Raw genomic sequence first — 17,153 nt, forward strand, 5'->3', positions numbered from 1 at the left:
TGGCCAGTACAATATCACCTTCTTGTCCACGCTGTCTTTCATTGTGCTGTCTGTGTCCCACAGGGTTTATCCATTCTGGAACTGTGGAGAGTCCAAATTAGTATTCCTTTAGCCTTGTTATTTTCAGTCTTAAAGTCATAGAGTGGTTGGTATGCTCTTTGGAGGTATTGATTATACCTGGAGAGTTATTCATACTTTTCTTACCCCTGCAGTTTTCCATATGCATGAGCTCCTCAGAGTGCAGAGATTCAGAACCTGTTCAGCCTTGCCCAATGTGTTAGTATCTATAGGTGCTACTGCCATGGAAGTAATGAGTGTTACCAGTAGTGGGCTTATAAAATGTAGTCATTACGTCTCCTTATTCAGGTACTGCTTTATTTATTTTTTTACTGATGCTGTTGCAAACAGATACAGGAAGCTTTAATTTTATTTACTTTAAAAATAATGTCAGAGTAAGATGGGAAATCTCCTGGTAGGGGAAAAATAATCTACTGTCAGTGAAGACAGTGACTAATTTTATGGATTCTGTAAAAATGGTTGTGAATGATTAGAAGGGAGGAGGGGAGAAGGGGGAGGAAGAGAGCAAAGGAAAAGAGCCCTTTATATATGTGTATTTATTGGGACCCTGTTTAAAAGGTCAATGAGAGGCATTAGGAATGTAAGTGCCACGGCCGCCCCCATCCATTCTGTTTGCCTCCTTTAATCTTTGATCCAGCTGCTCCAAACATCTGGCACAGTGAACTCTGACTCTGGGCTCTGATTCATGGGAAGTCCTTGGGGATGTGTGTGTAGGAGCTGCTTTGCATCCACCGTGGCTGCATCCGCACAACTCTGTGTGTCCTGCTTGTGTGGGGATCATCTCCCTCATCTGCTGTGGGTCACCCACCATCCTGCCAGCCAGCCGGGTGTCTCTGTTGCCGATGAGAGGTGGCTGCTTTCTGACTCCCTCAGCACACACATAGTCCCTGGGGAAGGCAGGGAACTGCTGTGACAGCCCAGCAAAGGAGTAGCACCTCTCCCCTCCCCAGATCCCTCTGGTGTTGTTTCTTTCCAGGGCCCCTCTGCACGATAATACCACTTTCCCTTCAGTCTCACCTTTCCTTTCTACAGACACATCCCTCCCCTCCTTCTTCCAGTACGTGCTTTCTCTACAAACATCTGTCCCCTCTTTTTCTCTGTCTCCAGCCTCCTGACCTTCTAATAATTTCACAGCCCATCGTTAATGGGAAAGACAATGTCTGAGGTGAGCGTGGGTGTGGGGAGGAAAAGGAAGGATGCTCCTTACCCATCACCCTACCAGGGCAGTGACAGGAATGGAGAAGCTGCTGGTAACGAGCAGTCTCTCCCCTCTCACACAACCTTCCTCCATCCCTTCAAGCACCAGCGCAGAGGCTCTTGGAGCCCAGTAGAGGAATGAACAGTTAGAGCCACAGGCACACACACTCCCAGTGCCCTCTGCTTTAAGAACTGGCCTCTGCCAGGGCTTCAGTGACTAGAGGAGCCGGGAGAGCTGGGGAAGGAGGAGAAGCAGGTGCCAGCTGATGGGCTCCCAGCCAGTCCTGGGCTGGGACTGAAGGAGGATGTGAAGGAGAAAGAGGCCAGGTTCCACACCTGGTAAGGGCAAATAGGATCCCTATCCTTCACCCTTTGGGTTGAACGGAGCAGTCAAGCTGGTAATCTGGTGGAAGAGAGGCAGCAGTAAAGGGATCACAGGGGATTAGGAATGTGGATGGAGCCATAGCAAGACTGTCTCTCTTCCTCCGTTCCTCAACAACTCTGTCGAAGTTACTGCAGATGGGCAGGGGTGCAGAGGAGGGCACGATGCAGGTCGGATGTAGCAATGCAGTCACCCTGGGGGAGCCACATCAAGTAGTGGCCAGGATTTGGGTCATTCAGTAGTCGTTCAAAAAAAAAAAAAAAACAAACCAAAACCAATATTTTAAGCAGCAACCCGAAGAGGGGGAAACCAGCAGGGAGTGCCAAGCTGTGGAACAGTGGCAGAGAAGGGCTGTTAATTCTCGAAAATGGATGCACGAGCTAATCCTCCCCTGCAAATACAGCCTGGTAAATAGTCGGACCCGGCAGCTTTTTAAATGCCAGATCAGCTCTTACTTAAATGGCATTTTTGCTTTATTATTTATTTATTTTCTTTTACTTTATTTATTTATTTACCAAGAATAGCCTTGAATAAAGAGATGATCTCTGCCTGCCTCTGCGTCGCGGTGGTCCCTCGTTGTTTGCTGCTCTCGTTGCTGCAGCAGGCGTGTGGGGAGGTGTTGAGTTTGTCAGGGCTCAGGCTACCTAGGACCCCTCCCAGCCCCACACTCGTACCCACACCCCCACCCCCCACCCCCCCCCCAGCCCACGCTCATACCCAGCCTTGTGCCGGGGGTCTTTGCCCACTGCGGTGCGGTGCAGCCGGTGGGAGAGAAGCGGGACGGCGGAGTGTGAATGAGAGTGGAGGAGGAGAGAGGGATGGGGGGCAAGCTTTGGGAAGATGCGGGGATGTCAGAGGAGCAGGTAAAGCCTCGGCCGGCTTCGGGAGGGAAGGGTTAACCGAGGAAAGGTAGATGTGCCGGGAGCGGGTAGTTAGCAGGGGAGAGAGGTGCTGTGGGCTTTGGGGGAGGGTGGGGAAGCAGAAGAGGGTACCGAGCTTGTGGGCAGAAGGTAAGCGGATAAGAAGCCTGCCCGTGGGTCTGCAGAAACGGTCCAGGGATGCTGGCTGCGGAGCCGGGGAGGGGCTGGCAGGGAACTGTGGGTCCAGGGAGCCCCGAGGGGGGGGTGCAGAGGGGATGGAGCTCAGCGAGGAAGGGGAGGAGGGTGGCTGCAGGTGGCACCTTGCCGTGGGGAGGAGCGGGGACAGCCCGTGGGGGCAGCTCTTGGCAGGGGCATCGCTCCTCCGACTCGCCGTGCCCGGTGCTGTCTCCCTGCAGCCAAAGGGAAGGGGCGAGGGCTGGAGAGGGCAACCTGTCCTTCCAGTGGCAAACAGTCCCTCCTTTCTGCTTGATATCGCTGCCTCTGTGTGTATGTGTGTGTGTGGGGGGGGTGGTGGTGGTGGGGTGGTGGTGGTCGCTGCTCTCGCATCCTCTTCTCTCCCCTTGCCAGGGAGCAGCAGGCAGAGCCCAAGGCTGGCAGGGCTGCTTGGTTTCCTAGAGGGATCTATGCCACTTGGTGGCACTAAAAAGTTGCGCTGAAGCCCGGTGCTCTCCCGGTGCAAAGGACCCCCTCGCCCCCCCCAAGCCCGGACCCGCAGCGGAGTGCCCCGGCCCCCTTTGCAGCGCGGTCCCCGGGGAGGGGGACACGGGAAAACTTTGGCGGAGCCAGTTCGCAAAAGGCTGCCGGGACCGCAGGGGTAAACTCTTCCCCGCGACTCGGTTTTAAACAGACCCTCCCAAAGCAGCTATCGCATTTTTTTATTTTTTTTTTTTTTTTTTCTTTCCCCTTTTTTTCTCTTTTTCTTCGGATGATGCTGTTCTGAACAGATCGTCGCTTTCTTACTTGCTGGAGGGTAGTGCGGGAGGGAGGTGTCGGTTTATAGGGGGACTTGACAACCTTCAGAGCATCTGGAGAGATTTCCTGGCAGGGCAGAATGCAGGGTTAGCCCCTTATAAATGCAGAGAGGTTGCTGCCGTGCATGTGTGAGGAGGGGCGGAGGTGTTTAAGCAGGTGGGTCAAGCTGCAGCAAGTATTTAGGAAGACCAAGGCTGTGGTGGCAGAGAGCAAAGACCCATCTGTTGTTTCATCGTTTGTTTGTTTATTCCTCCTCCTCCTCACGCCTCCCCCCCCCCCCTTAAATCCAGGGACCATTCACGCCTCTTGCAAATGAGACTTGGGCGATGCTGAGAGAACAGCGTGTTGCATGGCGTGTGTGTATGTGCATGCGTTCGCGGGGGTAGGGTGCTCGGTCCTCAGCATTTGCCTGTGATCAGAAGAAAACAGGATGTGCCCATAGCTGGAGGAGTGACAATGCTAGCCGTGTGGGGCTCACCTGCTGGTGATCTTTGCAGAGGCATTTGAGGATTATTCAGCTCCAGAAGGTCTGTGCGGGGAATGCTATCTCTGCTGTGGCTGAAAATAGGAGGTGCCTACCCCTACCCATCTTGATTATTGCCACCGAAAGAACCGCTTTGCCGCCACCATAGGAAGAAGCAATTGCTGCCACTGACAAGGTAATGCTGCGAGGTGGGAGAGGGGATTTATGTCCCCCGGGTTGCGGACAGAAACCCTCTGAATGCAGGAGGAACTCTTTCCCCTCCCTTCCTCTCTCCCTCCCTCTGTCCTGCTTTTGCTCTGTGCCCTGGTTGCCAGAGGACAAGCACAGCTCCTGGGGGGCCAGCAAGCCAACTGGTGGGGTGCACCTCTAGGGGCTGCTGGGGCATCGGCGGATCAGGGCACTGGAGGGCAGCAGGCACTGATCCCTCCCCAGGAGCAGGATATGTGTGGGGCCGGGGGGGATCGCGGTACTGCAATACCTGGGCTTGGTGGTGTGTGTGATATAGCCCTTCTGTTCACCGGTGGGGATTTGTCTTGCCAGGAAGGGATAATGGAAACGGGGATGTATTTGTTTTCCAGAGACAGCCAGGCTTAGCTCAGCCATAGACTTTTCTGTGTGACCTTGGGACAAATCACTTTGGCTCTGCTCGGCGAGTCCCGTCTGTTCCTTATTTAATAATTGGAGCTAATGGCTCCGCGTGCAAAAATGGTTCATTAAGGGCTGAGACGGACAGTGATACCACTAGCCGAGCAGGGAGACAGAGACCTAAGAACCAGCGTGTATGCGCGTCTGTACCCACAGCCACTTTGTAGCTGCGCTGGGAGTTAACCTTGTCCAACAGTTTCCTCTAACACCCAGCTCTCCGAATTTAATCTCTTTGTCAACAAAACGTGGTGCTTCACGGCAAATGTGACCACCACGGCAATGTTTACCACTGGTTGATTTTTAGGTTGGGGTTTGTTTTTGTTGGTTTGTTTTGCTTTTGGGTTGTTTCCCCCCCCCCTTCCCTAAACCTTCCCTTCCCTCAGCACCAGGGACAGCGCCCGCCCCGCCGCAGCCCGCCGCCCGCGGGGGTCTCCCCGCTCCCCGGCCCGGCAGCCCACTTCCACTCGAGATCCTCCCCGGGAAGGGCTTTCTGGTGGCGGTGGGGGTGAGTGGGTGTAGGGAGAGGCCGGACCTTTCTTTCTTCTAGTCTTGAGGATGAAGTGGGGGATCATCTCGAAAGCGGAGCGGCGGAGGGTTGTCTTGAAAATGCGCCGCTCTAAATAATCCTCAGAGGGGAAGATGTATAAAGGAGTTAACTACCAGGCTCTTTTCATTCTCTATGACTTTTTTTATATCACTGTATTCCTAAATGTTTCTATCACATACTAATATTTTGCGCATTCTCAAATACTTCAACTAGGTGCTAATATTTATGCTACGTGGTCAGGGGTGCCAGGGTCAATCATTATTTCAAATGATCAGAGAGTATTTTTGAAGTGTCTATATAGGTTCTTTGTCATTTTATTTGCCAACACATTTATGACTTTTTTTTTGGTATAGCGGTAGTACTGGAATGTCACTGTAACACCACTCTTGTTGAAACTTGTTAGAAAATGGTTTTTAGAATTGCTATTGCTTTTCCTTGGTCACCTCCTCCAGGTCATACAGTTTTGTTAATTAATAAAGTGTCTAGGATTACAGCCGAAATCACACCAGGGCTATAAGTTCCTGCATCATAAGGTATAATGGGTTTTTGGTTACAGCAGCAATAAGTAGTATATTTAGCAGAACTGCAGACATCACTGCAAGTTTTGCTAGGAAGTTTAGCACCTACATATTAAAACCAAAATTGTTTCATCAACCAGAAAGTGTGTGTGTGTGGGCATATAATATGGGGAAGAACTTCCCGGGATTGCTAAGGATCTTGCTGATAATTGTAGCATTCTATGCTTATTATCTATGAAGGCATGAGATCAGCACATCAGTCTGTTATTTTCAGTGGCTGTTCTGGCCAAATGGTTAAAATTCTTCTGTGCACTTAGGTTCCCTCTATTTCTAAGTGGAATCACAGAAAACTGCTTCATAGTCTCTCCTATTGTATAAGGCTGTTTCCTTTGTCAAAGGGCTCGATCCAATGCCTGCTGGAATTCACAGAGCTGATAATGCAATGACTAATGTTTGTTTGATCTTTTAAATTCTTTTCTTTTCTTTTCTTTTCTTTTCTTTTCTTTTCTTTTCTTCTTTTCTTTTTTTTTTTTTTTTTTTTTTTGTGAATGGAAAATTTAAACAGCAGTAGGAATCTCAAAACAGAACAGTGTGCTCATATTTCATGATTTTCAACTATAGACCATTAGAGTGCATCAGGTTTTGTGTGTCCAAAGTGAATTACATCCAAGGAGTGGGAGTGTGGGACCTCCTGCAAACTGAGCCTCTCCATAGCATTGGGAGGTAGATTGCCAAAATAGCTTGAACCCAATGCTTAGCATTTGCAACGCCAATAGTCAGCAGAACTGAGCAAAGGCTTAGCTTCCTGAAGGTACACTTTTTCCTCACATTGGTGCCCATCGAGATGAGCTGAGAGCTCTCTCTCCTTATGTAATCGTTTTTCTAAGGCAGCTCCCTCTTTTCTATCTAAAGATCTTCACTGTGAGATAAGTGGCAGGACTGACTCTGGACCAGTAATTCAGTTGCTGCTTGCTACGGTTTTGTCTTCTATGATGATGAAACCTGGGTTAGCTCCTTGGGATATACTGGTTTGATCCATATCTGTATCAACTTCTATTATCTCATATCTGATGTCATTGAATTAATTGGGTATGTACTGTAAATGAATGCCTGGAAAGCATTTAATCAGCAGGTATATGGCTGTAAGCTATAAAAACATAGTGTGTAAGTAAAATTTGTCACTACAAATCAATGGATTTGGGGGCCCTGAGTTTTTGTGATTTCTCTGATCCTGAAAATCCTTTAAAGAGACCTTAAACTTTAGGTAAGTCTTTACAGATGTTCGACCAATAGCATTCTTCATGTGCATATTCCTAAGTGCTTTCTTCGATTGGACCATCAGTTCTCATTCCTTCACAGCACTGTTCTGGGATCCAATAATCTGACATTTTATTTTTATTATTTCAATCTGCCTGAAGATTTAGAGACTATGAATGAACAGGCTGTAAACTTACAAAATTGTAACAAAGAAGAAACCTGAGGGGAAGTGTTGCTCTTTCTCTCTTTTTATTTTTTTTTTTTCCCCTGATACAAAACTGGCTAAATGAAAAACTTCCCTTTGCTGAGTTTGTGTTTTACCTATTAGAAGCCACACAGCCAGGAGAATTCAGACTGCAAAAAAAAAAGACGGGTCCTTCACTCGGGGGTCACTAGTGGGCGCTGCTATAATAATGTAAGTCACTGGGAAAGGGTTTCATAAGGTTTAAACACAGTTACACCTGTGGCAGTAGAAGCCCTTAAGAAAATTCAGATGTGCCCCATGTATAAACTCTCAGCCACATATATAGTGGAAAATCAGCTGTTGTGAACTGCTGTTCATAGTCTGATTTTTGATCAAGATTTAATTAATGCAGTTAGATATTAGGGCTCTTTTTGTTTCTTTTGGTCTGACCTACTGTAAATATAGATGGACTTGCATTTGAAGTTGAAATAAATAATTTTAAGAATTGTGTGATGTTTCATGGAATATTACAGATGCTAATTTTCTACTCGGTTAAACCTCAACATGAAGTAGCTGGAACTTTGCCCTAAAGGAACAGCTGAGAATTTCTCCTGACAGAGGCTGGCATAAAGTTTTTACTGCCAGGGAGAGCAGAGGTTATAGGAGCATGTCAAGTGCTACATCAGATCTGTGTCTTCAGTCATCTGGGTAGCCCTTGAATTTTTGTCTGGGGCGAGACTGAACAAAGGACAAATAAGCAGAGTTATCTTTCTGCCTTACTACTTCTGCAGTTGCTCCAAGTGTGAAGCTAGTGCACCGGAAGACTGTGACCAAAGTGTCTGTCATCTATTATTAAAGCGTGTGACTTCAGGATTAATTTATAGTTAGATCCATAGCTGAAATAAGCTAGTAACCTTGATACACCAGTAATTAAGTGCCTGATTCCATTTTGCCTATGTTGCAGTAAATTAGGAGTAACTCCCTTGACACTGAAGAAATTGAACGGTGTGAAAAGTAAATTTGACCCTAAGTGCTGTGCGTGTTGATTTGCTTGTCCATCAATGAAAACAAGTAAATGCAGATAAATTATTAATTGGGAAACAATTCCCACCACTTTATGCATGCATTAAACAGCTCACTGTCTTTGATGCTGCTGATACCTCAGTTCTCAGTCTGAAGGCTATAGCACGTCAAACTCCCTTTAGGGTTATCCCTAACAACTTAAACAGGAGTTATATTTAAGCTTATGAAATTTTGCTTAATTTTATTTTAGTACTCATCCTGCTTGTAATAATAAACTTCCTGTAGTAGGAAAGAATGGTAATCAAAATGTGGAATGACTTGTATGTGATTCTTCTGGGACAGAAGAGCAGTGTAATTGTACATTTGAACAGTTCCCTTGGCCATCTTCTTTTCAGGAAGACATTCTCCAGGAAATGTAATTAGTGTGCTTGGTCTATCAGCTCTCTGCTCAGCCATTCTGGCCTAAAATCAGATGTGTCACCTGATTACTTTCATGGCATCTTCACATGGCATAAGCAGCTGTATCCAGTGGAAGGATGAGAGGTAATAAGCACAAATTGAAACACAGGAAATTCTGTGTAAACGTAAAAAAAGAACCCTTTCTCCTGTGGTTGTGGTCAAATACTGGAACAGGTTGCCCAGAAGGGTTGTGGAGTCTCCATCCTCAGAGATATTAAAAACCTGACTGGACATGAAGCTGAGAAACCTGCTTTAGTTGAACTTGCTTTAAGCAGGGTGGATGGGCCAGACAGCTTCCCCAGGTGCCTTCCCACCTCAACTGTTCTGTGATTTTTCAGGTTCTAAGAGCAAGAGTAAGCCTATAGAACCACATATCTATTACACAAATAAAAAGCCACTGAAATTTAGCAGGCTCACTTAGCCATGTCAATATAAATTCCAGGTTGTTTCACTGCATCATGAAAGCCCACAGAATGCATTGACTTCAGATGCTTTGGATATGAGTCTTAGGCCTAACACTATAAAACATAAGCAGTTTTCTTGGTGTAATTAGGAACAGCTTTGTAAGTCCCATGTAAATTGACTCTCATTTTAGTACAAAGGAGTACGTGAAGAAAGTTCATTAATTCTGGAGCAACTGCAGTCTTCATCTGGCCCCTCTTTTTCCCTTGGATGCCATGGAATGGAAGGATTTGATTGCTTTCAAACATGCTTCTGGGCTACAGAAATGCCCTAGCTATGAGATCTGCTGTTATTATGGAACCAGAAATATAAAGGAGACCTTCAGCTTTGCTTCACTCTTTACTCTGTATTTTTATACTGATAGATACAACTGTAGACAGAGAAGAGCAAACAGCTGTTCTTTGGAGTGAAGAAGATAAAAATGGCCTTGCTGTCCTCTCTTTCTCATATATCCTGTATGGAAATTGTTTAATCCATAGACATGAGACCTGGAACCGTATTACTAAACTTGACCAGAAACGTGGTGGATCTGTGCTGTAGAATTAAAATGGTGGATGGGGTTTGGATTACTTTTTTGTGTCACAAGCTCACCCCAATCCTCTGAACTCTATTTGTACATATGCAGCTGCACAGGCAGCTAGGTTATAAAAAGGCATCTAATTGCATATCCAGTTACAGTCTGAGGCAGAGCTGGCATTTGTCTAGATATGCTTGTGCTCTGTACATGTAGCCTTAATTTGAGAAGCTCAAAAAAATAAGCGTCCATGGTTTGAAATAACAGAGTACTATTCCTGTTCAAATGTTAATAAGCCAGTAAATAATTAAAGATTTTTTTTAAGGGATAATACATTAAATTAATTGGAGGTATAGGAATTTAATAGCTGTGATATTGTGCAAAGATATCCCCTGTCATTCGTCCTTTGGACTGTTTGCAAATTATATGGTACCGTCTTCAGAGTCACGGAACAAATAATTGGAAGACATAAGCAGTAGTGATATTCTGTAATTAGAGACTAATTAAGTTGAATTGAACTGCTGTTATTCCTCAGTGGCAAAGGGTTGCAGTGTTGATAAGCCAACTCTTCACAGACTAAAAGAAAAACTTCTCGAAGTGTTCTACAGTTGTCTGAACCTTATTTCATTATTAACACTTTCTATTACTAAAAATTAATATTACATGAACCTATTAATATTGCAATTAATATTACAAAACCATTTCTATTTGATGTTTTCTCTTTTTAAGGCTTTGGATTTCATTTGGGAATACTCACTGAAACTATGTCATGATTTCCTCTGTAAAAATACTTTATAATTTATAGATGTCTAGGTAAAATAATAATTAAACAAGGCTAACATCAAGCAGAAAAGTGTTTTTAGGTTTGCCTGTTTCATCTTCAGAATCAGGAAGCTTCTCACTGTGGCACTGTACTGAATGACCTAGCTGTGAGGGGTAAATTCAAGATTCAAATACCGCTAGATTTTCAACCTGGAAGAAACAGAGGTAGATTTCTTATAGCAAGGGTTTCTTTCATTTTACAACATCTGAGTATTATTAGAGTCATTGTTAACAGATTAGAAATGATTGGTAGGTCTGAAATGTATGGAGATTTCTATTTTTTTTTTCTTTTTTATTACATCGAAAGATTTATGTCAATAAAACTGAGACCAGGCTCCGTCCCAGAATTTTGCAGTTGTTTTGCCAGTGGTTCATGTGCATGTGGTTCACTAAGTAGCTCAGCATCTTCCCAGGTTTCAGAGTGTGCTTAACTTTCTGTACTGTCAATGGATTCACTGGCAGGTGTAGAGCAATAGATGATACTTTAATGTGCTCAGGTATCATGACCTGGACAAACTACTGTTTAAGCACTATATTTAAAACCAGAAGGATCCTGCTGCAAATCCACTGCTACGTACAAAACATTTTCAAGTACATTTTCGAGTTCCATTAACCGCAGCCCAAGATATTAATTCTTTGCTGATTCTTTCTCTTTTTTTCTTTTTTTTTGATCCTTCATCAACACGAAAGCTGAGTGCAGATTTCAGACTATCAGCAAACATAGCAGACCAAATATTTTAAGCACTAATGCCTCTTTATAGTCTCTATGTTGACTTCTTTCTACCAGTGAAGTCTGTGTAGTTGTCTACAGTACCAGGATTTGTCGAATTAGTTATTGGTGATTTTTTGATTTAAGGATCTAGAAAGATGAAAAGAATTTCACTACTCTGCTGTTTTAGAATTGTTGTTCTTCTGCTGAAACATTCACTGCTTAAAAAAATACAAATATTAAAAACAAAATCAGTTTTCTTAATCCTGACTTTTTTTAAAAATTAATTTGTTTCATGTTGTGTCTTACAAAGAAAAAAACAATTTACAGATTTGAAGAATGAGATTCTGCATTCCTTAGAATATTTCAAGAACAGCTGTTTGTCAACAGCAGTTTCATACTGCTGTAATTGATAACATGGTACAGCCCAAGGTACATTAGTGTGACTTATGCATTTCTGCTATAGAAAGTGTCTGAAAGTAAAGGGAGTTGTTTTTGAAGACACACGTTAGAAATGGCAACATCTTTCTTCTATGGAATCAAATACTTGTCTGCCTTTTGTGTTTTTGAAAGCGTTTCCCAAAAGAATTTTTAAACAAGAGTGTCAAAGAGAAAGACACCAATTTATACCAGCAGAAGTACAAGCCTAAGATTACGAAACACTGAAGTGCAATAAAGTTTTCCAGCTTGAAAATGACGGAAGCAAGTGTATATAGGAGACAATGTATTACGGTCATTGACAGCAGTAGGAATAGGTGCAATTTTAGAACAGATGACAAAGCTGACTTTAAAACTAATTTTAAAGCTCTTTCTCTTATTTATTCATTTTTGAAGGTTATGAGGATTATGATCACATGTGCAGCTCTGCATAGCTGTCCACTCGGAGATGATGGTGACTCCTTAGAGAATACTCGCAAACTCCTGGTTAACCATCAGCATAGTGCTCCTTTTATCCAAAAGATTTGATAACTGCTTTTCACCAGCTCTCCCGATTTTTTTTCCATCATGTTGTCTCTACCAGCCTAAACCATTTCCTAAAATGGTCCTTTTGCTGTTCCTTGCAATCCTGTTATTGAAGGAAGATGTCTGTGGGAACTTCGGGCTTTTGGTTTCAGCACAGGCCAATGAAAGAAGGGTGGTTGCACACATGCCTGGTGATATTATCATTGGAGCTCTATTCTCTGTCCATCATCAACCAACTGTTGACAAGGTTCATGAGAGGAAATGTGGAGAGGTAAGAGAGCAGTATGGCATTCAGAGAGTGGAGGCAATGCTACATACCCTTGACAGAATTAATTTGGACCCCACGCTGTTGCCAAATATAACACTAGGATGTGAAATAAGGGACTCCTGCTGGCATTCTGCTGTGGCTTTGGAGCAGAGCATTGAGTTTATAAGGGACTCTCTCATTTCATCAGAAGAAGAGGAAGGGATGGTGCGATGTGTGGATGGATCTTCATCGTCTTTCCGCTCCAAGAAACCCATCGTTGGTGTCATTGGACCTGGCTCTAGCTCAGTTGCTATCCAGGTCCAGAACTTGTTGCAGCTTTTCAATATACCTCAGATCGCTTATTCTGCCACAAGCATGGACCTAAGTGACAAAACGCTGTTCAAGTATTTTATGAGAGTTGTGCCATCTGATGCACAGCAAGCACGGGCTATGGTGGACATTGTCAAGCGCTATAACTGGACCTATGTCTCTGCTGTACATACTGAAGGTAAGAGGTTATTTTTTTCCATATAAGAATGCTGTCGAACTACTCTGATGGGGTCTAATAGGTAGATGATGATAGTTTGATATTGTTCAGGTTTTGCCACTCAGTTGTCAACAGTACAGACTTTTACTTTACTTAATAACTTCAAATTCTCTATGGGGCTGAAGTAGCATCATGTTGATAATGGCTGAAAGCAAAGTTTGAAATACAGGATTGTGTGTGCTCTAGGGCCACTTGTTGCTAAAAGTGCTTACTCTGGAGTCTCCTAAGTGACCTTAATTTAATTTAGTCAACATTTATTTATTTTTTCTTTATCTACCAATCAGTGTATTTATGTAGAATAGTCATTTTGACTATATTAGTAACAATGGGTAATGAGAACGTGTCTGGTCTTCCTACTGCAGAAGGGAGATAAATCATCCTTTGAAACTGTAGCTAAGTCAGAATGCGTTCCTGCCTAATATCTGAGCCACAGAGACACGAATACTTGAAATCATGTAATTCTGGCTAATATTTGAATGCAAGTTGTCCCAGCTCCTCAAGACCAGAACTTTTTCTATCCTTTTTATAATACTGCATGGAGTACTGCACCCACTTCTTGCTCTGCATCTGGCCATTGCTTTTGGGAGTGAGCAAGGAAAGTCTCCTTGAATCTTCTTTACACAATCATGCTCCCTTAGGTGTCCAGAAAATCAGAATTGTGTGCTAAATTGCTTTCCTCTTTTTATTAATTTGAGTCAGAGTTTAAGCTTTTTACCCAGTGTTCAGAAGAGTATATGATTGAACAGAAATGCTATGGAAAAGCTTACCTGATTTTGTTATTCCTTGTATTGACAGAGTTGACTGGGTTCATCTTGCTGCCAGTGACCAGAATTTCATACTGCCTTAAAAGCAGGTTTCACCAGCCCCTGTCTAATGACAACACCATTTAATGAGTTTTCTGGAATTAGGTTCTGTGACGAATTTTAGGATCTCACCGGGTTGCCTCTGTTCAAACAGACAAATGCCAAATGGAAGGCTCAGAATATGATCTGGAAATGAAAAACGTTATTAAGAGATTGAGTAGTGGTGGCAACGTTGCTGAACAGCAGCAGATGCTGCTGGCTTCATTACAACCAATAGAAAGCAGATTGTCCTTCCCACACACTGAGTATGATTCTCTGGCAGACTTTATACTATTCAAAGCCCTTTTTGGGGAGATGCTGGTCTGATGCTAGTACGTAGAGATCATTTTCCTCTTATAGATATATAGAGAGCTTGTTCTGAAGTATTAAAAGAAAAAGTTAGAACTTGCATGCAGATTGTTGCATTCACGTTTCCATCATGATAATGAAAGCTGGTAAATAACTGCAGCCTCTGTTGTGTAGAGATGCATGAATATATTAGCAGTTTAATATAACAGTGTGTAAATCACTCTACTTCACATCATGTAGTGAAGGTATTCTATGCCAGCTGATGCCTTTGGCATGGCTTAGCATGCCGCCTTCACTTCACAAATACGTATGAATAACATCATGATCAAAAATAATGCCACTGATGCATCACATTAGCATAAAATTTTGTATCCTGACTACTTTGGATGACTCGTCTAATTTTTGCTATGAACAACTTTTACACCTCTGTTTATTGAGAGGGGATGCTTATATATTCAGTGCGGGAATTGTCAAGCTTCTGTCAAGGTCTGATTCTGCACAAAGTGAGAATACTCACTTTTACCACTTCCTGTGGACACTCTGTTTGGAGCAGATGGTAACATATGGCACGTTAATCTTATGGCAGAGGAACTTTGGACTGCGCATTGGAAAGAAGGGAATAGGGACACAAGGGTGGAAGCTGGAGGTAGCTGCTATGGGCAAGACAAGAGTACGAAATGACAGAGGAGCTGGCTGTGAAGAAGGAGAAATGATGAATGATATACCTAGTACAACACGTGCCTACTTCTGCCCATATTAAAATGGACAAGATATGTGGTACGTTGTTAATACCTGAGGCCTCATATCATTCATAGCATGTTCACAGCAACATACCACAATTTCAGTGAATGAACATTAAATTGGGGTTCTGGGAACCTTATGATCCTATCATCTATTTGCATGATCTGGTCATGACGGTGAATATGTTTCCCGGTTAAATAACATCACACAAATGTTTTCTAACAGTAGAACAGATGGTATTTATAATGGGATAGACAAATACAAACTAGTCAAGGTATTTCTTTGAAATGTGACAATGTCTGACGTTCTGGACACTTTCCAAAGATTATGGCAGATGTTGTCCCTTCCAGGAACAGAAAGATTCTTTTAAAAAAACCACAAAACACTCCTATAGATGACTGTTATAGTAAAAGAATTCGGTAAACAAGCAAAAGAGATATTCTTTATTTATATTATTTTTAGTTTTATAAGTAATCATTTTAATATAGCATCTGTTTACTTGTAAGCATTCTTAATATGCTCCTATACTCAGTGTCCTACATTCATAGGTACTATTTCAAAACAGAGAAAAAAAAATTGTTGAATACCACTCCTTGCAATTTTTATTGACTTAGGATCTTGCCCACCTATTGAGAGAGAACCTTCTTTCGGTGCGTCCAGTAGTTCTGGCCATCTACATTGATTATCTTTAGCTAATCTTCATGCATTAGCCAGACTCTTCTGAAATACAATCTTTGGTTTCTGGGAAGGATTTCCAAGGAGAGGGAGACTCCTTTCTTTCAAAGCTCGACTGGGAGAAAAGAAGAGGCAGAAACAGCTTGGTTATTTCATTGCTTTGGTAGTTCCATCGGCAGATAAAGTTATAGGTCTCTTTTTGGTCTACTATAAGAAAAACCTGCGATAAGTCAGTAGCTTCATAATAAAAAGCTTTCTGCACTTACTAATCATCTGTCTGCACTGGATTCTTATTTTGGAGGTTGATCTGAAGTTGTGTTGTTAATTCCTTATTCAAGACTTCCATTTTTAAAATACACAAAAATGTTGAGGGGTTCTTATAAGCTTTGCTCCTTTGACATTTAGCATCACAGTTTAATCTAGGTGATGCCTCCAGGTGTACAAGTAACCACTAAGAGTAGATTTTTTTCCTAAGAATGGTGAGGTAGCAAGCACTATTGTCAGTGGAGCTCTTGCAATTTTAAGGAGGAAGTTTCTGCAATCCAATTAGTAGGAAATATGAGTGAAAAATGAAGGATATTTCTCACAAAGCAACAGTCATCTCCACTTACTGTAGGGTGTTTTACATATGCCAGTCAGAAATCTCTGCAAGTCTTAAATAGTCTTGGGCTGTAACTCCCCTTGCTCAGCTCTGTCAGGAATATGTGCCACTGGCATCATTATCCTCCCACGCTCTCCAACTCTTCCTTGCATTTAATGATTTGTGGGGCTCTACTCTGAACCAATCTGGCTTTAAAATAAACCTTTTTCACCCACCATCAGAGCACTTTTAAAAAAAGCCTCATCAGTTCTGAAGTCCAGGTCACACCGTGGTCTCACGAGCAAACATGTTAACACTGCATGGCAGGGAGGGAGGAGTGAGCAGGCAAAGAGGGAAACTGTGATGGGAAACCCCCTGTACTGAGGACCTATCGCTTAAAGCCTGAAGTGGGTGCCCTCAACCTTATGGATTGCTACAACAGTCATGCAGGTTGTGCTGGAGACCATTTTATTTGAAGTTTGCTTACTGATCTAATTCTTTCAGCTGACCTTACAGATGTTTTTTTCCACTGTGATAGGACCAGAGCTTAAACAAACTTTCCTTAAACCAATTTTCACTTCTAGAACCAACTTTGCAGACAGACAGCAGGTCAATAATGCAGCCGAGAACTCAGTCTGTGCCTCTCTCTGAGTCAAAGTAGCTCAGCAGGGAGAAGCCCCCTGGTTTAGTCCCCCAATTTCTCAGAGCACACTAGGGATCCTTTTTAGCTCATGTAGCTGTTGTCCACCCCCAGGGAAATTAATGCATGGAGAAGGGTGTGGACAGGAAAATTTGTGCCTGTGTTCGGATTCTGGGTGGTGATGGCTGGCATGCAGATGGGCCAGGCAGCTCAAGCACCCCTCGTGTTTTGTCTCTGCCTTTTCTTGCTTAACCACTCAACGCCACAACTAACCAGAAATGGTCAGGGAAACGGGAGAGAAGCTGGCTGGCTGTCGCAAGAGACAAAGAACTGACTGTTTACCTCATTTCCCATAAGCAAGCATGATCTTTTTGAAAGATTAGAGAAAAATATATACAATTTTCTCTTCTCCCCTCATTGTGGTTTGAAGGCCTCATTGAAAGCCTATATGAAGTCAACACTCTCTTGTTGACTA

General features: G+C 43.3%; 1 protein-coding gene across 4 annotated transcripts in view; it reads left to right on the forward strand.

The window, feature by feature from the left end:
* The first annotated feature begins 1,528 nt into the window (after positions 1-1,528).
* The window catches only part of GRM5 (glutamate metabotropic receptor 5), a 273,845-nt gene continuing 258,220 nt past the window's right edge, over positions 1,529-17,153 (forward strand). For 2 of the 4 annotated variants that reach the window (XM_049823418.1, XM_049823416.1), the window contains exons 1-2: positions 3,884-4,169; positions 11,969-12,852. In XM_049823418.1, the coding sequence (XP_049679375.1) occupies positions 12,174-12,852 (679 nt within the window). In that variant the 5' untranslated portion in view covers positions 3,884-4,169; positions 11,969-12,173. Of the gene's footprint in view, positions 1,615-3,261; positions 3,353-3,883; positions 4,170-11,968; positions 12,853-17,153 lie in introns of those variants that run through there. The other 2 variants (XM_049823415.1, XM_049823414.1) reach the window with 2 other exon arrangements.

This window comes from Accipiter gentilis, chromosome 19 (assembly GCF_929443795.1).
Source record: "Accipiter gentilis chromosome 19, bAccGen1.1, whole genome shotgun sequence".
In the NCBI taxonomy this organism is placed as follows: Eukaryota; Metazoa; Chordata; class Aves; order Accipitriformes; family Accipitridae; genus Astur; species Astur gentilis.